The sequence below is a fragment of the Schistocerca piceifrons genome, chromosome 1 (assembly GCF_021461385.2).
Source record: "Schistocerca piceifrons isolate TAMUIC-IGC-003096 chromosome 1, iqSchPice1.1, whole genome shotgun sequence".
Classification (NCBI taxonomy): Eukaryota; Metazoa; Arthropoda; class Insecta; order Orthoptera; family Acrididae; genus Schistocerca; species Schistocerca piceifrons.
The window spans coordinates 1,154,677,780-1,154,701,642 of NC_060138.1; the positions used below are offsets into that span (position 1 = coordinate 1,154,677,780).

The 23,863-nt window shown below is 41.2% G+C and overlaps 1 protein-coding gene across 3 annotated transcripts in view; it reads right to left on the reverse strand.

Moving 5' to 3' along the window:
* The window catches only part of LOC124781173 (CDGSH iron-sulfur domain-containing protein 2 homolog), an 83,240-nt gene that overhangs the window by 45,469 nt on the left and 13,908 nt on the right, over positions 1-23,863 (reverse strand). For all 3 annotated transcript variants that reach the window (XM_047253838.1, XM_047253839.1, XM_047253836.1), the window contains exon 3: positions 7,445-7,558. In XM_047253838.1, coding sequence (XP_047109794.1) covers positions 7,445-7,558 — 114 coding nt within the window. The remainder of the gene's footprint in view (positions 1-7,444; positions 7,559-23,863) is intronic.

Sequence of the window (23,863 nt, forward strand, 5' to 3'; positions counted from 1 at the left end):
CCAGGGAGAAGAAATAAAAACTGAGGTTCGCCGATGACATTGTAATTCTATCAGAGACAGCAAAGGACTTGGAAGAGCAGTTGAACGGAATGGACAGTGTCTTGAAAGGAGGATATAAGATGAACATCAACAAAAGCAAAACGAGGATAATGGAATGTAGTCGAATCAAGTCGGGTGATGCTGAGGGAATTAGACTGGGAAATGTGACACTTACAGTAGTGAATGAGTTTTGCTATTTGTGGAGCAAAATAACTGACGATGGTCGAAGTAGAGAGGATATAAAATGTAGACTGGCAATGGCAAGTAAAGCGTTTCTGAAGAAGAGAAATTTGTTAACATTGAGTATAGATTTAAGTGTCAGGAAATCTTTTCTGAAAGTATTTGTATGGAGTGTAGCCATGTATGCAAGTGAAACATGAACAATAAATAGTTTGGACAAGAAGAGAATAGAAGCTTTTGAAATGTGGTGCTACAGAAGAATGCTCAAGATTAGGTGGGTAGATCACGTAACTAATGAGGAGGTATTGAACAGGATTGGAGAGAAGAAAAGTTTGTGGCACAACGTGACTAGAAGAAGGGATCAGTTGGTAGGACATGTCCTGAGGCATCAAGGGATCACAAATTTAGCATTGGACGGCAGTATGGAGGGCAAAAATCTTAGAGGAAGACCAAGAGATGAATACACTAAGCAGATTCAGAAGGATGTAGGTTACAGTAGGTACTGGGAGATGAAGGAGCTTGCACAGGATGGATTAGCATGGAGAGCTGCATCAAACCAGTCTCAGGACTGAAGACAACAACAACAACAACAACAACAACAACAACAACAACAACAACTGTCTTCTCCCAGAGCTTTATTGTTTTTAAGTGTCTTGGTACTAACCAACTTCTTGCGGATTCTGCCACTGATCCCTGGTGCTCCTCATCTCCATTTGCTTTCTGCTCAGTCTCTTCTGCCGTACCGGCATCAACCCCACCTTCATCTTCAGTGTCTGTTCAGTAGTTCATTAAAATACTCCAACCATGTGTCTAAATCTGATCTTTTCCTCTAATCAGATTTCCCTTATTCTCTTTACAGAAAACGGCTCTGGGTTGGAATCCTTTCCTTGTATCTTTAACCCTCATAGATTTTCCTTGTTTCTTGAGCAGAATATCTCTCTCCTAACTCATCAGTCCACCGTTTTTCAAATTCTCTTTCCTCCTACATTCCTTATCTGCTTCCCTTCTCTTCGAGTGGTATTCTTCTACAGTACCTCTAGTTCTCCGCAGCATTCCTTTTCTTGCACCATTTCTTTCTTCTATCTTCCTCCTACAGTCTTTATCAAACCAGCTCTGGGTTCTCAATTGCTTCTTTCTGCCCAGTACTGTTTCAGCTGTCTCATGTATTATTCCTTTAACCATTTCCTATCTTTCTTCAATATCCTCTCCTGCCACTCTTTAAAATGATTACTATTTTTGATATATTTTGTCAAATTTGCAAGGCACATGGAACCACTTTCAACATTGATATTCCTCTGCCTTTTCCACTTAGGAGTTTGAAAGCATTTTGTCTCATTTCATTAAACAATTCCACCAAACGCCACTCATTCTTGACTTAATGCACATAAAACACTGAAGTTTCTCAGAGTTCTGATCAGCAACCATCGATTCCTGAAAAATCTTGGCAGTTCAAATGCATTCATTAGCTCCATCATATTAAAAACCAAATCTGACTTTTTCATGTTGAAACATGGTGATTTTCTCCAAAATTTAGGATTCAAAATTTTGAGCTGAAAGCTTTCTGTGTACGGAAATTGTGAGTCCTTCAGTTACTGTCCAGTACACATTTCTTCAGTGTTTCCCTAAATAGTCAACTGTTGCTATGTTCTTTCCTCACATTTTCTTTATAAACTGCTCTTACGAGAAATCTTCAGGGTGGAACAGGAATGTTCACTGATGTAATGAACAACATTGCTCCATCCTGGTACACACCTATCATCTGCTGCCATGTATTCTTAATGAAGGTTGTTACAATCTTAGGGAAGAAACCAATGCCAAAAGTTTTGCAGACTTACAAACACACTGAATTTTCATACGATAAGTAAACATTTTTTCACAACAGACTTCATAGTAACTTAAGAATGCCACAGTGTAAGTCCACCCATTAGGCAACAACGAAGTTTTCCATATGAGAATTGGCAATTTATCTAAATGTTAAAGTGACTTTCAGGGAGAGACTTCACATGACAACTTCTGCTGTTTCATAGTCGAATAGTTTAAGTTTTCTACCAATTTTGCATGTAATTTGTATTTAATATTTTTCACAAATTCCTACACATACAGCAGGTATCAACACAGTCAATTACAAAACAGCAGACAACACACAAGATATTCAAAACAAGTTATTTCACAAAGTAAATCAATGTGAACATGACACATAAAGCAAAGAAAATAGGAAGAAAACATTTTTAATAAGAACTTCTAGACTGACACAGCAGACCTGACTGTATAAAAATAAACAAAATTACTATACAAGAAATTGACATACATATATAGATGAAAAGGAAATGTGGCTAAATGGATTTTATGCTAAGCTCAACAGTGTTTGGCAAGCAGTAAAAGCAATTATTTTAATGACTGTTCTGGCAGTTTCCCCGTAAGAAATATGTAAAGTACACACACACACACACACACACACACACACACACACACAGTATTGCCTCTGTTTAGTCCTTTCCAATATAAATTGTGGTAACAAAGTGGAGTGTAGGACATTCACTACCTTTTGACACTAACCCCAAAAGCTTCATTTACAGCTTCATAAGAAGTGAACAAAAGTGAATGAGCAATTAGACAATTCACTAGTGTTCACAACTTCTGGCTTGTACCTGTTAAGACACATTTACACTTTAGGTTATGTAAGGCAATAAGAGATGAGCATATAAAAACAGTAACTCTCCAAATGCAACATATTTCTTTTGAACTTATGTTGTCAGCAGAGGTTTCATTCAATATAACACTAAGTATAGTCATGATGTAGAACAGTGGTATTTAGATAGGATACTTTCTGCAATGAATATTCTGAGAATGATTATAGCAAGCAAAATGGCATAGGGAAAGAAAAATAAGTGCATGTGCATTTCTGTGCAGGTGTGAAATCCAACTCTAGCCTCCCTTAACCTTGTTTCAAAACTTTATACATGCATTCACTGAAGATTTTTGACAGTTACTTGCAGCAAATGAGGGAAAAACTGAAATGCAGGGCACTAACTACTGAAAAGCTACTGCACCTGACGAAAGGCCAGCACTTCCACTCCAATTCTTAGAAATGAGAGATAGTTACATGTATTGTTAATTACTTGCTTCACATTTGACCAATGAAAGCAAATTTTCCCAGCTGTTCATACCAAGGTGAGCACTGAAGTGGGGTTTGCATAAACTTTGACAATCTCTTTAATCAACAATGCCCAGTGGATCACAAATTATTACCCAAGACTTTGCACTAAACAAGAGTGAATGCTTCTGCTGTACCACCTTACACACCTTCAGACAATGGTCTGTATACTGATGCTAATTTGCTTCAAATGAAAGTCTTCAAGACATGTCCTACATTCTTTCCTTTTAACTTGGCTGTCATTAAAACATGTCTTACTTCCATAGGTTGAAAGCATAATTGTTTAGATAGTAATACCACTGTCTAAAGCTTACAGGCAGCAGCACTTTGATACTTTTATTCAAAAAATTATTCTGGTGTCTCAAACTGAGCCATTGTTAATTGACATGAGTAGTATAATGCTGGCTCACAAGCAACCTTCCAATGTTCATATGCATGTAAAAACACAGTGAAATTCAGATAGTAAGGGTTATGAACACTGTCAAACTCAGGAAGCAAGGAACTGTTACTGGCTTGTGACAGGGTCATGTTTCTGACAAAAACAGATTTTTTCAGAAGAAGACATTCATATGAACTGGAGGGTGAAAATTATCCTGCTGTTAGTGAAACTGATGGGATTATGAATATTATGCAGAAGTTCCAATTAGTGAAGTTCACCATTCATTCATGGCAAAGCCAACAAAACTTCCTCAGTACATCTAGCATCTATTCAGCTAGATAGATGTTCCACCAATCTACATTTCATTTACATTATAGACTTATCTTCCCCTTCCTGATCTCTATGTCCACACGTTTCTTGTAATAATTCCCAACACATCTCTCCAATGCTCTGTGTGCAACCCAAAATAGTTGCCACATTGAATGTCCATGTGCCACAGCAAGACCAAGTTGGTAACAAAAGGTCTATTCACTGAAAATTTACTGTAAGCATTCCTTATTTTTCACAGTTACATTTATTTCTTTTAGCTGCCACATCTTCAACAAATTCACTATCAATGTTACAATTTTCATTTGACAAATGTTATTTTTGTCTTTTTACATATGACTTTCAGGCTCTTTTCCAAACAGTTGTATTAAGATTTTCCACTCAGAAAACAGCACCATGTCATTAGTTAAAGGTGGTAGGTATGTTCCATCAACACGAATCATTTATTTTCACATTTTTGGAAAGTTGTGAACATTTTCTAGGCCTGGTGAGAAAAGTTCTGCATTTTCTTCTCCAATTCCTATCAATTCTGAATTTCTGCTACCCATCAGTCTTATGGAATTTGTAACATGATGGACATACTTTCAACATACTACCATAGGTTGAATCACCACCTTGTTCCTCCAGGACTGCCAGCATCAATTCAGTTGAAACAGAGTCCAAAACTCAAATCTATTTATTCCAAGTGAAATATAACTTCATACTATTAACTGTTCTGTCCTACAATTTTATTCACAGCAGCAAAATGGTTCATTACACTAAATCCACCTCTAAAATCAAATTTTTATCTTTGCTTCATTAAAATTGTACACTGTTTCTATAAATTTAGGTACTGGAAATTTTAGTGAATGTGCCAAGTACAATGAGACGGGGCCATTAACTTTTATTTTTTGAATGTGTGTCCCCCATGTGAAGTGGAACACTTACAGCACTACTACAGTTTCAGAATGTTTCTGTCTGACACATTCTGTACATAATTTTGGAGGTTTTATTTGCATCAATTTGCACCAGGTTTAAGAAATTCTACTGAACTACCACCTCCCAGTCTCTTGTTTCTTCACCTTTCTGGCTTTAAACACCATCTCGTATTACATCCTGAATAATACTAATTATTCACTAGGGGTTTCTCTTATTTCACGAATAAAATCAACTATTTTTAGAAATGAACATAAAATTACAAGGAGACATATGTACAAAGTACATCAGAAAATTCATAAAACTTTATGGTAAATCTGTTCATAATCCTTGTTGTAAGTTAGGTTAATAGATTTGAAGCTGATGGACTTAATCTTGGGAACATGTTCTGTCTCCCCTGAAACTGTGACATTATTTCGAGATATTATTTCGAGATATTGTTTCATTATTTTCCCAAAAATCATTACTCTCACTGTTAATGCACTAAGCATCTTTTTTCTAGTACATCTGAACAAAACAACAACCAGCACATCACATTTGTTGACAGTTTGTGCTGTCAATGGTAATACCATCGTACTGAAGCCCATAGGTGCTTCTCTGCGCAAATACAGTATGGAAGAAATTTAATAGTGAAGGTTTGGGTGGATCTGTCAATATTTTTCGAACTACAAGTCACCCAAAAACGATTATAACAACATAAAAACTGATTCAGTATGACAATGACAACTATAACACTGGTTCAGCTACAAATTACTGAACATCTTTGCTCCTCAGAAACTGAAGATCAGTTTTGCCCAGAATGGGTGAACTAGAATTGCAACAGACCACTTGAATTCAGATGTAACTTATTTACAGTTGCCTGATCACTATGCATTTAAGGGAGCACAAAGACCAGAGTTAATTTAAACAATGAAGCCAATGCCAGTAAGCTAACTGTTTATGTGAACAAAATTTTAATATCTATAGAGTGGTTTATCTCTCACTGCATATATTGAGTACAGCTGTAAACCTTCAGATTTCTTCCAGAAGAACCTTCTTCCAGAAAATTGTTTATACAAATCTGCTGTGTAACACTACTGATTTGCAGGAATTATAATATAGTCTTTCTTTGAACACTGAATGGACACTTCACATTTACAAAGCATTTCTCCACTGGGGAAATATGACAAGTTATAAATGCAGCAAAACCAGTGACCTACCAAAATATTGGTTAATTTCTCAGCACTACTTAACACTTCACTCTCAAAAAGTTAGTAGAGACCTCTGAAATACAAGACTGTCCGTTTTTGGGGAATGAAGAACAAGTCCAATCATCATACTTAAGTATTCTTTCAGGCAAGTGGGATGGAAACTATTCAATTGTCTGATAACATTTAGCAAGTTAATAGTGCCATAATATATAGCCAGTGTCCTTTGCATGCCAGGTTGAGACAATACTGCTCCCTAACAATTACACTGGAAAGAAAATTAGAAATGAAAACACAGATTCACACCATTCATTAGATCTTAACATGAATTTCTACACAGAACTAAAAGGAAAGAAGAATGCATGCAACCATAGAAACATTCAAATATTACAGGAATCACTAAAACCATGACTACTCTTCTTGCGATTCCCAAAAAATGTGTTAATTCACAAAGGCTTCAATGGTGTTTCCTGCAAAGTAACTCTCACTTGAAAAATTAAAAATCACCCAAGACAAATTTATCATTGACATAATTAATAAACCATAAAAATACTTGTGGTTATTAGTTTAAATTTTTTGCCCCATAAAGTGTAAATCCAACGACATGTGGATTACCTGTGCAGATATAAATAAGCAGAAGGAAATAAATTACTCAAAAATTCTTACTCCTATTTAAAAAAAAATCTGTTACAAAAGTCAAAATAGAATCAACTCCATTTAATATTGGAATTATGTGATTCAGAAGAAACTTTTGCTTGTATCAAATAGTCAATTGCTTCATCCCAAGTTTTTGGAAATTCTTCCTGATATTCTGAAAGTCTTCTACAACCTGCTTACATGAACACATCTTTGGTTTTCAACACCTTTACTCTGCTTGCCTTCCTTACATTTGAGAGTAAGAGTATGGATTTCCTCAATGCCTGCTCCAAAGCTAAATATTTTACTTTCCCTTCTATTTTCCACTCCCTCCATACAACCTTTCTTCTCAAGTAAGGAGAGGAAGTATCAAGCTATGTCAAGAAAACCCAACTTATCCACAGTGAACAAAATGTCCATAGAGCCTTATTCTCCTGGGATAAAATACATTACTAACCAGAGCGACAATAGCAGAACCTCTACATTCAAATGTAGAAACAATTTCATTGTGCATGTCATTCAATTTTCAGTTGCAATGAAGAACAACATTTTGGATAGTAATTACTTTCAAGGTAAGTAATCCAACATATACTCCATGACAAGTAATCTGGAAAAGTAATGAAATACCTTTTTGCTTCGCCAACAACGACAAAAGCTCACTTTGTCACCAATATCCTCGATATCGAAAACATCTGCTACTTTGGCCAGATCTTTCCTTATATCAGGATTGATCATATTTGTCTGCAAACAAGAAAGAAAAAAGTTATTGGACCAACACACAACATACAAAACAAAGTTTGTTTCCAACAATGAAAACAATTTTACTGGTAATGACTTGTGAACATCTACATCTATGCTCTGCTAACCACTGAAATGCATTGCTGTGCAGCCATTATTAGGGCTTTTTACTGTTCCATTCACATATGGAATGTGAGAAAAACCATTGTTTAAATGCATCTGTGTGTACTGTGATTAATCTTGTCCTCACAATCCCTACACGAGCAATGGCAAAGGTTAAGATAAATTAGTGAATTCATTAATAATCTGAAACTCAATTTTTGAAATAATTCTACTGAATAATTTTGCATTTCATGAAATTATTCAGGCTTTCACATCTGCTGTTTGTAAAATTCAGTGGTTCAGTTGGTTCTATGGCAGAATGGCCATACTTCAACATTTCTTCGTTCCAATGTTTTGCCAGAGCGTGTAATAATAGGAAACCCTTCAAAATGACAACCTTGTCATTTAACAATATTTCATTAAAGTTTAGCATGCATGCATCCCACTCCGGCATACTTCTTATTACAAATCCACCCCAGTCTCTGATACTTCTAACTGCAGATTAATCTCTCTAGAAGCACACAAATTACACCCTGCACCATGCATGTAGAAGGGTTTGGGTGAGAAATGGTTCCCTCAGAGAAATTATCAAGAGCCCCCTCCCTGCACCAAGAAATAAAATTGATTTAGTGTGTCCCCCATAACTCCCATGAACAAATCAACTTCAAGAAATTTTATCCTCCCAGGAAAACTTAGCTATTACATATATGCTCTCCAGCCTTGTTTACTAAGGCTGGCTAATAATCTGGATTTTAGAGACAGGATAAGGTACTTTATAAATTGGAAGATGTATGTGTGTCAACACCTTGCATCCAAGCTCCCTGCAATGGGGAAGTAGGGACAACTCAAAGCACAAGCATGTCAAGAGGTTTTGAATTAAATGTCTTTGAAGCAGCCAGATCAGTTAAAAAGTTAGTTCCCTTATTTTATATCCTTATCTCTACCCAGGACATTGTCAGGGAAGAAGATTTTCTAGACATTTTGAAGTCAAAATTTGGCAATAATTTCATTAAGGGGAAGTGAAATCTCTTACCAATTTTGAATATAAATGAACAAGCTTTATTAGTAGAATTACATGCATTTTGTTGTCCACAGTAATCGTTCAGAATGTAAAGTTTTAATTATTTTGTACGAAGATTTATTAGAAGAGAGGTCCTGTTTTGTGTATTATTTGCATGAGGTATTCCGCCTGGTCTCCGTGACGTTCCTAGAGAGTTGAAGATGTAGTTTAAGTCTTCATTGGCAAAGCAGTTGAAGGTGGCAAAGAAGGTTTCCTGTAACAAGATACTTGCCACCTTTTGTGTGTTGTATTTAAAGGTGCAAAAAAGCCTCAAATGATTGGAGTTTAGTAAAAATTAAGTTATTCTACAGAAAAGAAGAATATCTAACAAGTCCAGGGGTTTGCAGACAATCCCGAGCCATAGATCACAATGAGTTAATTTAAAATATAAAAGAACACTCAAAACATTCGCCATTTTTGGCAGATGATTGGAGCAGTTTTCATTCTACTTCCCAACTTTTACTTTGCCATAATTTTGACAGAAGACCACCATAGCTTGGCAACCAATTTAGATTTTTATTGACTGGCAATGACTGATCCAGTGTAGGTCTTTTGTTTTCTAAACTCACTATGTTGCTGCTTATATCACGGCAATGCATAAATCTTTCACCAAACAGGACAACCATTAATTACACTGTTTTGTTTATCTTCTTACAAACTTTGAACCAAATGGTCGAAGTATAAAATATAGAAATGGTGCAGCTAAAAAGCTCACAGAAAACTTCTTTGCAAATAAAAGCTAAATAAACCAATTTTTTTTTCAAACTGTTAAAAATCTTGCACCAAGGACCAACACGCCAGTGGCCCAAATTTGAACTGTCAGTCTTGCTCCAGTCCTGACTTACTTAAGGGTGACAATTTTTGCGGATAAAATCCAAAAGGTCCACATTAAAATGGTGCTATTAGCTGAGCACTGAGCCCAATTAAAATCTTTTGCAGAAGGAATTCTATTTGTACCATATACCTAGCCACCAGCTCCAGTTTGTCATTCAAATTTGCTTGCTATACTGGAACATAGCTACAGTATGACAGATGTTTGAATGGCTTTTATAGAAATGTCTACTGGTCTGGGATAAACCAAAAACTTCTTATCCTATATGTCTTTTTCAAATATGAACTGAGCACCAAGAACTGCCTCCTCCCCCTGGAGTGAAGGATCTGGAGTGAAGATCCAGTAGAAAACCAGTTAATGGTCTGTGCAAGTATTGATAACGTGCAGTTTTTGGATGAGTCATACTGACAAAAAAGTTATGACTGGGAGGTTGAAAATAAAATTTTGAAGACATTCACACTGGTGAAATATTAACCGGAAATGAGAAGGAAGAAATACTGCAAATCCTTATAAGAAAATGTTTTCGAAACACCCTGGGATACACAGGACTAAAAATGCAAGCCAAGACTAAAAAAGCAAGCTATTTTTCATTAAACTATCCTGCACCTCTTGCTTTAAAGGAGGTACCTCTTGCTTTAAAGGAGGCAGCAGGTCAAGAGAGATCAGCAAGACACTGAACCAATGTATTCTTCAGACCATGAAATCCTTTTAACCATCCTCTGCTACCAGTAAAATATCTATGTGGAGATGCAATTCTCTTACTCAGCACCCATTCCCCTAACCGAAGTTTGAAATGAAAAGAGGTACTGGTTACTATTTAAGCTATTGCTGAAAACCAAACGGTAACAAATGCGTAACTTGTACAAATCTGACTTCTGTTATTGGCAAGCCCTTACAGACCAGTTGTAGACCCATTACAGCACTTTTTAAATAGAGACAGTCCTAATAAATGGTTTTACCATTTGGTTTAAATGTTATTAGTTGGTGTGTTTAAGAGAGCTGTAGACCAAGCCTTAGGCCTAAGTCTATTACAGAAAACATTGTTACGCTTGATATCGTGCTCTCATCTCAGGAGCTTAGTCTGAACGTATGGATGTATCAGGAGAGGTATTACGAAAATTTTTACCAAAGAGGATCACAGTGAAATTGAGCAAATCCTCTTTTGGAGTACACTCCCTGGACTCAGTACACTTCATCCATACACAGTGCATCTCATTTATCTTGACCACCCTAAATAACTGTGTGTCCAGATGCAAATTACAATATGTTTCAAGCTAATGCTCTCTGGCCATGATGGGGACATAAATCGACATGATTGCCTTCATTGTAGCTTTGTTTTTACAGAAATATGAACAGCAGTACAAATTTTTAAATGGCACCCTGCATATTTTATTCGGTAATTCATTTCCTCTCCTGAAGGCCTATTCAAAAATGTACCACAATGTACCATTCGCTGAAACACAATGTTATTAATTACATAATGCAACATTAATGATGACGCTCCCAGTGCTTAGTGCAGGTATTCGGGGTAATGAAACACATCCACGTGCTGACATTGACAGGGACAAACATAAACATGAGTAGAATGCGCACCTGTCATTCCGTCAAACATCATCAGTTGCAGAGTTGTGTGAGTAGAATGTACACCAAAGAAGAGAAGGTAGAAAAGCTACTCATCTATAGGGAATGGAAGTTAGCAGAACAGTAATCGCAATACTGTTTTCTTATGTATGGGTACATTTAGTACAGTAGTTTAGTCCTTTAAATACTGTTGCATAGAGTAGGCACACAGTAAAGGCTGTCCTTAGAACAAACTGCATCGACATGACGTTTCTTTTATTGTTGCTGCTGTTGAAGGTAGGTGAAATGCTACGCAGGCAGCGGAACTGTACAGAGAGCGATATACTGACAAGAACCCACCTTCCTGAGAGGTATTTTCTCGCCTTCTTGTGACGCTTCAGGAAACAAAGTTCCAACCCACAACAACGCAATCCTCGTCGCACTCGCACAGACGAAACTGCCGAAGTTACTGTTCTCGCTTCCGTAGCTATGAGTCCACATATGAGCACACAACAGCTTGAACACGAGATTGGCATTTCTAAACCAAGTTTACATCGTATTCTTACACATCACCAGTTCCATCCTTAGCATTTACACCTACATCAAGAACTGCATGGAAATGATTTCCAGAATCGTGTACAGTTCTGTCAGTGGGCACAGTAGCAAATCCTCGCAAACCCGAACTACTTTTCCAATATTATATTTACCAATAAATGTTCCTTCTCAAACAAGGTAAATACAAAGAACATGCATTATTGGTCCAGCTACAACCCACGGTGGCTTAGACAGGTGGAACATCAGCATCAATGGAGAGTTAACATCTGGTGTGGGATGCTTGGTACTACAATTATTGGCCCTTATTTCATTAATGGTAGTCTATAAACAGCACAGCGTAAGCTGACTTCCTCTGATGAATTCTTTCTCCTCTTCTGGATGAAATGCATGTCCAGCACAGAATGCCTTGCATGCACATCATGTTCTGAACTGAAGGTATCCTGCCAGATGGATTGGTCGAGGAGGAATAGTTACTTGACCTGCTAGGTCTCCTAATTTAAATCCTGTGGACTTTTTCTTTTTTGGAAACATTAAAGACGTTGTCTATAGCAATATTCCAGCAACTCCAGAGAACATGCAGGAAAGTATCATGTTTGCTTTTAATTCTCTTCAGCAGGCAACACTGAAAGCAGTAAATAATTCTTTCGTTCAACGAGTGCACCGGCGTATTAGTGTCCAGGGTCACCACTTTGAGCACCTTTGAACTTTCTACTCCAGGACAATTGGTACAGGAGAGTCAAAGTCAATTTTGTGTTATGTTTTTACTTGCTTTTCATTTGTTTTCTGACAACTCCAGCAAGTGGACGAGTATGTGATCCCAGGCTCAAAGTCAATGCTGTGTTAAGTAATTAATAATGTGTTTTACTGATTGATACACTGTGATACATTTTTAATAAGTCTTTAGGAAAGGAAATGAATTACAGTAAAAACTATTTACCATCACTCTTTAAACTGTCATTTTCTGTTAACCGTCATTGCTGTAACAGCATAATAATACTGTAATCACAGAAAGCTCTAAGGTGACGCGTTCGCTTTGTTTATTTTGTCTATTTTAGTGGGAAGTGAATGCACCCACCTGCCGTAGAATGGTACATAAAATATGACCTTCAGTTGACGTGCTAACATATCTGCCCTTTTCTTGCCTTTGTCTCACTTGAGTCAACAATCACCTCTGGATCGGTTTCCAGTTGTGGCGAGAAGACTAATTGTCGCAGTGTATCTAGCGGGTTGAGCCGTGTTATGTGTTTTCCACTTGAATAAGCTTTAGTGACTAATATTTTACACTGCCGTATTTAGTGCAGGTGTGTGTGATACAGTGACTTGATAAAATGTCTGAAAAACGTAAACGTGTTGTTTTAGGACTTAATCAAAAACTAGAAACTATAAAACGCTTAAGGAATGGCGAAACTGCGACAAGTTTAGTGCTGATTTATGGTATTGGAAGAACAACAATTAACGATATAAAACGTGATGCTGATAAAATAGAACAACATGCGTCAACAATGCAGAGCATGGATGGAGATGTGCAAACAAGAAAGACAATGAAACCTGCTAAATATGATGAATTGGACACTGCAATGTACCAATGGTTTATACAAGCAAGTCAGGGGCTTCCACTTTCAGGGCCTATAATAATGGCCAAGGCGGTTGAAATAAACAACAAACTTGATGGTGACTCGTCTTTTAAAGAAAGTATTGGATGGCTCGACAAGTTTAAATTTCGTCATGGCATTCGCCAACTTGATATCAGTGGAGAAAAACTCCGTGCGGATAGCTCTGTAATTGCTGAGTTCCGGGAACAATTTAAAGAAAAAAATGGTTGAATTGGATCTTGTTAGGGAGCAAGTTTACAATTGTGATGAAACTGGGCTTCATTGGAAGGCTTTACCACAAAAGACATTAGCATCACTCTCTGAAAAAGCTGCTCCAGGTTTCAAAGTACAAAAAGATCGCATCACTGCTATGGTTTGAGCAAATGCGACCAGCAATCAGACTCCCCTACTTGTGATTGGGAAATCAAGAAAACCTCGTGCATTCAAGAATTTGAATGCTCTCCCTGCACAATACTACGCCCAGAAGAGTGCTTGGATGGATCAATCAATTTTTTCTGACTGGTTTCACAAACAATTTGTACCTCAAGTTAGAGCACATTTGGCTGAAAAAAGTTGCCACAGAAAGCACTATTGCTATTAGACAATGCCCCAACACACCCTACTTCTGAAATGAGAAGTTATGACGGCAACATAACATGTCTCTTCCTTCCAGCTAACAACTTCACTTATACAGCCCATGCATCAGGGAATCCTCGAAAACATGAAACGTCGTTATAGAAAAATATTTATCGAAAGTTTGCTCCCATCTGATGAATCAACATCTGTAAAACAGTTGGAGGTCTTACAGTATTAAAGATGCCATTTTCAATGTTGCCAGTGCATGGAGTGATTTGTCAGTGTCAAATCTCAAGAACGGCTGGAATAAACTTTGGCCTCAACCTAGAGGCGAAGAATTTGAGGAACCTGAGTGTGTGACAGTTGACGAGATGGTCAATTTGTGCAATAATTTACAAATCAGCACAAATTTGAGGTCAGAAGTATCAGAGTGGTTAGAGTTTGACAAAGTGGACGGGGTTTTCAAATTTTGAGTGATGACGAAATTGTTGCCAGCGTAAGTGCCACCGAAGAAGAAGAAGAAGAAGAAGAAGAAGAAGGGGCTCATGAACACGAGTGTTCAAACCATGAAGAAAAGCAAACTATTAGCCATTCAGAGGCCGAAACAATGCTGTCCAAGTGTATAGAATGGTTTGAAAGCCAATAAGAGGCTAATGCAACGCAGGCACTACTGCTCCAAAAAATACGAAATATTGCTGCAGTGAAAGCTCTAACATCAAAAAGGCAGAAGAAATTGGCTGACTATTTCCAAGTTAGATAAACTATTTCACCTGTAAGTTTACAGTACAGTACAGTACAGTACAATACAGTACTGTAAACTTACAGGTGAAATAGTACTGTACATTACGTATTTCGCAACTGTTGTAGCTACTGTACAGATGTTTTTATCATGTAATAAATAGTTTTATTTGCTATTACAATTGTGTTTAATTTGTTTTCGCTCCGAAATATTACTGTGAGTGATACGTGTCTATACATAAAATAATTGATTGAGGTTATGTTTTGGAGGAATACAGTGTTTGTTATCCGTCTATTCGCTGAATCGTCACGACCACGGTCCCGAAGACGATGGTTAATCGAGTTTTCACTGTACCGAATAAAAAATACAAGGTGCCATTTAAAAAAGCCATACCACTGTTCATGTCTTTGTAAAAAACAAAGCTACAATGAAGGCAATCATGCTGATTGATGTCCCCCTGATGGCTAAAGAACATTAGCTTTTAACATTTTGTAATTCACATCTGGACAAACAGTTATTTAGGGTGGTCAAGATAAATGGGACACCCTGTACATTATTCCTCACTGAAGATAATACATGCCGAGTGCCAATGGGGCGACCAGGAGCGTGAGTTTGACATTAAGCAAAGCAAAGAAATGTCTAACTATTACTTCATCCTAAAACAGAAGTATTAAGATGCCAGATGTTTTGTACTACAGAATTCTATGCAACATCTCAAGGGGATTTTGATAATGATAAAGGGAACTACCAAAAGTATTGCAATTGCCAACCAAATTTTGGGGAAGCACAAACTAAATTGCACCACCAGAGAGGTGGTGAGGCATTAACTGTGATATAGTGATTCAAGAGATTAAGATATCTATCAGTAGGACAGATAACTATAGTTTAAGTGTTGCACCAAAAACTGCAAAGATGGGTATTATCCCTATGGGAATTTGAGACAGGTTATGAGGAGGGTAGTAATGTCATCAGATGCACTATGATTACCTGCAGATTTACAATATCATTTCTTGAAATCTGAATTAGTGGGTGTAAATAAAGACACCAGTATTAGCTATTGTGAACAAATAAGATACAGATCCTTATTTAAAACATGTCATATGCTCTTTGAAAAATAATAATTGGCCCAAGCAAGAAAGTGACCTCTGTTTAATTTTTAAAGGTACACTTTACTGGAGAAATGATCTGTAAAGTGACAGCCGGGAGATACGTATATGGAAACTTGGTTGACCAACAAAGTTTTTGTATTAACCAAGCATGAGGGCTAATACTAGAAGTTTTCTAAATTGCTAGTTAATGAAAGACGAATCCACAGTGTAAAGACAAACTGTGCGCTACACTACCTAAAGGTCTACAAGATTTCACTGCTATTTATTTCTGCAGACCATTGAAGGAAAGGACGTAGTCTAGACTGTGTATTTGACACATTAACGTGTTCGTCCAAGTATATGTGAGTATACCCATTCAAAGTCACTATTAAAAATGCTGCCAGATGCTGTTTAAAGAAAGATTACTTTGTGAAGTATCAGATTTCAGGACTACTATCTAACAGTAGTCAGTTCACAGGAAAGTAGTCCGCCCCGGTAGCTGAGTGGTCAGCGTGACAGACTGTCAATCCTAAGGGCCCGGGTTCGATTCCCGGCTGGGTCGGAAATTTTCTCCGCTCAGGGACTGGGTGTTGTGTTGTCCTAATCATCATCATTTCATCCCCATCGACACGCAGGTCGCCGAAGTGGCGTCAAATCGAAAGACCTGCACCAGGCGAACGGTCTACCCGACGGGAGGCCCTAGCCACACGACATTTCCATTTTACAGGAAAGTAGTTAAATTATTCTTGGAAGAAGAATTTTCAAATACCTCTCCCAATGAAACCCAGGTGAACAGGTTGGTTGGTTGGTTGCATTAAAAGGGGGGGGGGTGGAGAGGGGGGGGGGGGGAAGGGATCAAATTACTAGGTCATCAGTCCCTAGTTCTGAATACAACAATGCCGCAAGGATGAGATTAAAACACAAGAGACTGGCATTACAAAATGGAGAGAAAGGAAAAACCACAAGAATGACAAGGGCAAGACACACTTCAATGGACAAAAGGGGACAAGAAAACAAACGCAAGAAACAGGTAGAAGATATTAAAATGACAAAACAGATTACCATGGCTGGCTGACCATGAGAATAAAATGGAGAAGCCAGCCTCACTGCAACACATTAAAACATCCACCCTAAAAGCACTAGGGTGGAGGAACAGTGGGACAAAGGACGTGCGCTATAACATCAAATGATAAAGCCCACTCTCACAAATAAAATGTAAAACTAAATCAGCCGATGAGGCATTCTCAGATAAAATTAGTGGCAACAAGTCCGGTAACCAAAGATTTCGTCACAGGGTATTCGAAGTGGAACAGTGCCCCAGAATATGGGCCACTGTCAACAACATCGACACTAAGGCAGGTCTTCTTGGCATAGGAGGTAGCCGTGGGTTGCCCAAGCATGGCCAATGCAAAGCCAGCAGAGAACCACGGAGCCCCTGCAAGAGGCCACTTGGAGGACTGCCACACATTCATAGTCTCTTTAATGGCACGCAGTTTGTTGTGCTGTACTAAGACTATGCCATTCTGTCTCCCAAAGCCAAAAAGCCTGGCGGCGTAAAAACAAACACAGGTCAGTTATTGGGATGCCGATCTCCATAAGCGGTTTCTGTGTAGCCTGTCTGGCAGCCTGTCAGTAAGTTCGTTGCCTGGGATAGAGCCCCACAAACACCACTGAACAACTGGACCGTTCCAGAGCATAGATGGACTCCTGGATGGTCGCTACCAAAGGATGACGAGTGTAGCACTGGTCGATAGCTTGTGGCCTGCTCAAGGAATCAATAAACAGAAGAAAACTCCCAAGGCATGAACAGATGTGCTCAGGAGCACGAGACAGCCACCAGCTCTGCAGTGAAAACACTGCAGCCATCGGGCAAGGAATGCTGTTCAATATGATCTCCATGGACACACGAAGCAGACATTGACCATCAGCCATTGAGCCATTGGTGTAAACCATGGCCTCGGTACATGTCAAGAATCGAGAGGAAGTGACAGCCAAGAGCCGCAGCGTGAACCGAGTCCCAAGTCCTTTGCACCATGTGAAAGGACCAAGCGCAGCCGCAGCTTAGATGTACAGGAGGTGTATGTGAATGGACCTGGAGTATATGTGGTAAAGGCAAGGACTCCAGTTCAGATAGAAGGGATTGAACCTGAATGTCAATTGTAAGCCCTGACCTGGGCCACCAATGCGGGAGATGAACTGCCGTGGATGGGGAAAGAAGACTGTAATTCGGATGCTCAGGAGAACTACGAATGTGTGCAACGTAACTGGTGAGCAGTTGTGCACGTCGGATCCGCAATGGAGCGACTCCAGCCTCCACCAAGACACTCATCGCGAGACTCGTTCTAAAAGCTCTTGTCGCTAGGCGAATGCCACAGTAGTGCACTGGGTCAAGGAAACGGAATGCTGAGGGCACTGCTGAACCATAAACCAGACTCCCATTGTCAAGGTGGGATGGAACAAGGGCTGTGTAGAGCTGCAGCAGTGTAGAGCGATCTGCACTCAATTGGTGTTGCTCAGGCAGCAGACAGCATTGAGGTGCTGCCAGCACTCCTGCTTAAGCTGATGAAGGTGAGGTAGCCAAGTCAATCGGGTGTCGAAAACCAGTCCTAAGAACCGATACGTCTCCACTGCAGTGAGTGGACCGTCATTAAGATAAAGTTCAGGTTCCGGATGAACGGTGCGACACCAACAGGAGTGCATGACACAGAACTTCACAGCTGAAAACTTTAAGCCGTGGGCTAGAGCCCATGACTGCACCTTGTGAATGGCTCCCTGTTGGTGCCCCTTCAGCAACACCAGTACTGGAGAAGCAATATGAAATGCAGAAGTCATCCTCATACAGAGAAGGGGGAGATCAATGGCCCGACAGCTGCTGCTAGGCCATTGGTGGCCACTAAAAATAGAGATACACTCAATAGGGAACTCTGCGGAACGCCGTTCTCCTAAAAATGTGAGGAACCATGGGAGGCATCAACTTGGACATGGAAAGTATGAAGCAACAGGAAGTTTTGGATAAGAATCAGGAGTGGGCCCCAGAGACCCCACTCACACAATGTGGCAAGGATATGATGTCGCCAGGTCGTGATGTACGGTTTTCGTAAATCAAAGAAGACGGCAACCAGGTGTTGGCAGCTGGAAAAGGCTGTTCGGATGGCAGACTCTAGGGACATAAGGTTATCAGTGGTAGAGGGACTTTGGTGTAAGCCGTCCTGACATTGAGCCAGCAGGCTGTGAGAGTCCAGGACCCAATCCAACCGCAGACACACCATATGTTCCAGCAGCTTACAAAGAACGTTGGCGAGGCTGGAAAACATTTGATCTTTGCACAGACTTGGAAAGGTGACATATGGCACCCAATGGTCAGGACTTATCTCTCCTAACACTCCTGCTTCTGTCTGATAAGCTGGCGAACATGAGCACGGAGCCATTTAAAGGCTCTGAGGTGCTCCAGGGAATGGTGCCACTTATGCCATTTTAGAGCTCGCCGACGCTCCTTAATTGCTTCAGCAACTTCCGACGACCACCAAAGGACTGTCTTTCGCAGGGGGCACCCTAAATAGTGAGGGATCATGTTTTCTGCCACAAACAATTGTTGTAGTCACCTGCTCAACCATCACATCGATGTTGTCGTATTGGGGAGATTCAACAGTGACAGCAGTGGTGAAAGTTTCCCAGTGCGCGTTGTTTAAATCCCATTTGGGCAGACGTCCATGGGCCTGACACCGGGGCAGTGACATGACACAGGTCGTCATGCGTTCTCCAGTGGATAGATGGGAGAAGTCCTGGGCTGCAAATTGATAAACTACCTCAAGCCACACTGAAATATTTGGTGGCCCCAGTATTCACGAGGCGGAGGTTGAACTGAGACAGTAAAGTTTCGACATCTCTGCCTCAGTCAGTAAGCACGGTGCTACCCCACAAGGTGTTATGGGCATTAAAATCTCCCAAAAGTAGCAAAGGTTTAGGGAGTTGATCAATCAGAGCAGTTAATACATTCAGGGATACTACACCAGCTGGAGGAAGATATACATTGCAGACAGTTACCTCCTGCGTCATCAGTAAAATTCAAGAGGGGTTTGAAAGGGCACAGGTTCACTACATACTGAGTTCAGGACAAATGCAAAGGCAGCATAAGACGATGCCATACACACAGGATGCAGGCGTTCAAATTTTCTCTTAGCCTCAGTGTAGGTCAGTCAGTCCAGGGTCTTGTATTCCATGATTTTCCTTTCTTTCTGGAGAATCCTGCAGTCAAGCAAGCAAAGCGACTGGTGCTCTCCGCAGTTGACACAGATGGGAGGAACTGATGGGGCTACAACTGCTCTCGTAGCGGTGGCATACAATGTCACAGCCACAGATGTAGGTGCTCAGATTTCCTCTTGCCCTCAGTGTACGTAAGACGATCCAAGGTCTTGTATTCCATGCTGTAAAAGCCTGCAGTCTGGTGTGCAAGGAGAATGATGCTCTCTGGAGCTGACACAGATGGGAGGCAGGGCACATGTAGTATTGGGATGTGATGGGCGTCCGCAATCTCGGCATATGACGCTGGAAGTACAGCGGGAAGACATATGGCCGAACTCCCAGCACTTAAAGCACCACATTGGGGGAGGGATACAGCGCTTTACATCACACCGGTAGATAATCATCTTTATCTTCTCGGGCAATGTATCACCCTCTAAGGCCAAGATGAAGGCACCGGTGGCAACCTGATTATCCTTTGGACCCCGGTGGACATGCCCGATGAAATTTTACACCTCGCCGCTCTAAATTTGCACGCAGCTCATTGTCTGACTGCAAAAGAGGGTCTCTTAAATATGATACCCTGGACCATATTTAAGCTCTTCTGGGGTGTGATGTTTACAGAAACCTCCCCTAGCTTGTCACAAGCAAGTCGCTCCCATGACTGGGCAGAGGATGCTGTTTTGATCAAGACTGACCCAGAATTTTGGACAAGCCCTCCACCTCCCCCGAACTTGTCCTCTAAATGCTCAACAAAAAACTGAGGCTTCATCTTCATGAAAGATTCCCCATCAGCTCTCTAACACACAAGGTACCAGGACAAATAACAGCCGCTGCCATCCTCAGCCTGATGTTCCTCCCATAGTGTGGCCAGGGAGGGGAATGATTTGGGGTCGTACTTCTGTGCTTTGAATTGGATCCATGAACGCTTAGAGACTGCTGGTGTTTGACCACCAGCAAGAGATGATGTACTATGCTTCATCACGTGTCATCCACTCTGATCAGGGGCCCTCCCAATGGGTGCCACCCAGCCACAGCAAAGCCACCTGGCAGGATGGCCAATGCCGGGAGTCCCGATGCCCCAGGGGGATGAGCATGTACCCCTTGGCATACTTGGGGAGTTAACGGTGCAGGCATCAGCAGAGTGATCCCTGTGTGGTCAGGGGACTACAACCAACAAGGTACATGGTGGCCCCACAACAACGGACTTGCTACCGTGCTGAATACCAGGTGCAAAGAAGTCCATGGTCATCGTCAACATAGAAAACGAGAATGCATAGCGCATGGTGGAACGCACACCCAGGAAGGTGTCTTCATCCAAGCGGTGGACAAAGGGCGGGACGGAAATGTGACAAAGAGAAAGTGGGCTAAAGATCTCAATGCATGATGGACACGATGCACCATGTAAGGCACCCTTCCCAACTGGCTTGCTCTTTGGAAAAATTTTGAAGAATGTAGGTCAAACCCTACAGGGGACCATCACATAAAGGCCCTAACGTGTGAAACTCCTTTTAGTCGCCTCTTATGACAGGTGGACTACCTTGGGCCTATTCTTATCCACGGTCGCAGGGGTGGTTTAGGGAGTTTATCAATCAGTGCAGCCAATGTGTTCAGGGGTACCAAACCATCTGGAGGGAGAGATATGTTGCAGTCAGTTATTTCCTGTGTCGTCCATATCCTGACAGCCACAGCTTCCAGAGAAGTTTGAAGAGGCACAGGTTCACTACATACTGGGTTCAGGACAAATGCAAACTCCACCTGACGCTCTATTATAGATGCTACGGTTCTTGTAATAGCCCCTGTAGCCACAAAGGGCAAAGGTCCGCATCACCGGGAACCACGTTTCCTGGAGGGCAATGCGGAAAGCAGGTGTAAAGCTTTAACAGTTGCCGTAGCTCAGCCGCAACTCCACTGGAGGATGACATGATAGCGAGACTGGGAAGGCATAAAACAATGAGGTAGTCTATGCCTCAAGGTCACCTGCTGCCACTGACCTATTTCCTGAATTGGCTATTCCATTGTGTCTGGGGGTCTGACGAGATCTAGGTCCTCAGCAGACACCAGAATCTTCACCTCATCCCCAGACGCAGAGCTGGTAGGCAGTGGTGGTGTGGGTGCCACTGCAATTCCCTTGGTCTTGAGGGTCTTCTTTCTGGATTTCTCTTGCTGATCCTTGGGTTTCTCTGGCTGGGAGGGCTTCACTTATTCAGTCTCCAGGACTGAAAGGAGCTGAAGACAACTTATGCTTCTCCAGCTGAGAAGTGGGGACTGGTGTCTCCGATAGTTGGGGGACAGTGCTCCTGAGGTGTTGGCACAGGAGCAACAGGGGGCGAAGTGCCCCCCACCATCACGGGAGCAGGTGTAGTCTTCCGGCTCAGAGCCAACTGGAACTTACGGAACTGATGGGGCTACAATTGCTCTCGTAGCGGTGGCATACAATGTCACAGCCACAGATGTAGGTGCTCAGATTTCCTCTTGCCCTCAGTGTACATCAGACGATCCAAGGTCTTGTATTCCATGATTTTCCTTTATTGCTGTAAAAGCCTGCAGTCTGGTGTGCAAGGGGAATGATGCTCTCTGGAGATGACACAGATGGGAGGCAGGGCACATGTAGTATTGGGATGAGATGTACGTCCACAATCTCTACATGTGATTCTGGAAGTACAGTGGGAAGACATATACTAACTTCCACCACTTAAAGCACTGCATTGGGGAAGGGATGTATGGCTTGACATCACAGCGATAGACCATCACCTTGATCTTCTTGGGTAATGTGTCACCCTCTATGGCCACGATGAAGGCACTGGTGGCAACCCAATTATCCCTTGGACCCCGATCGACGCACCGGGCAAAATGAACTCCTCGGCATTCTAAGTTGGCACGCAGCTTGTTGTCTGACTGCCATAAAGGTCCTTGTGGAATATAATACCCTGGACCGTATTTAAGCTTTTAAGAGGTGTTATGGTAACGGCAACATCTCTCCAGCTTGTAACAATCAAGTAATGCCCACAGCTGTACAGAGGATGCCGTTTTTATCAAGACTGACCCTGGACAAGCCCTCCACCTCCCCAAACTTGTCCTCTAAATGCTCTACAAAAAACAGACTAAATCAAGACAAAGGGGTCCCTATCAGCTCTCGTTCGTACGATGTACCGGGTAAATAAAGTTTGTTATCATTATTAGCCTGGCATTCCACCCATGATGCGGCCAGGGAGCAGAACGATTTACTATCATACTTCCTTGCATTGTACTGAGACTGAACGCTTACAGACTGCTGGCGTTTGATCACCAGCAAGTGTTGACATGGTACGTTTCATCGCACGTCATCTGCCCTGATGCCACCCACTCCAACCAGGGGACCTCCCCATGGGCGCCACCCAGTCACAGCTAAGGCCACCTGTCAGGATGGACATTGCCGGGAATCCCGATGCCCCGCAGGGTGACAGGCATTTACTTCCTAGCTTATGTGGGGAGTTAACGGCACAGGCATCAGCAGAGCGATCCCTGTGTTGTCGGGGGCAACAGCCAACAGGGTACATGGTGGCCCCACCACAATGGACTGGCTACAATGCTGGACACGAGGTGTAAAGAATTTCATAGTCTTCGTCAGCACAGGAAACACTGCATAGTGGGTGGAGGTGTCCTCACCGAAGAGATGAATGAGCAGGACTGCAATGCCAGGATAAGAAAGTGGGCTAAAGATCTCAATGCACAATGGACACGATGCACCATCTAAAGCACCTTTCCCCAACTGGCTTGCCACACAGGAAAAAATTTTGAAAAATGGAGGTCAAACCCTACAGGGGACCATCACGAAGGCAGAAAAGCACGAGACTTCTTTTAGTCGCCTCGTATGACTACATAGAACATATTTCACAAAACATAGTAGACAGGTAGATTTCAAGACACTACTAAATGAACCATAACATGTCAGCACAGGTCTTGCTCCTCTGGAAATTTTGGGC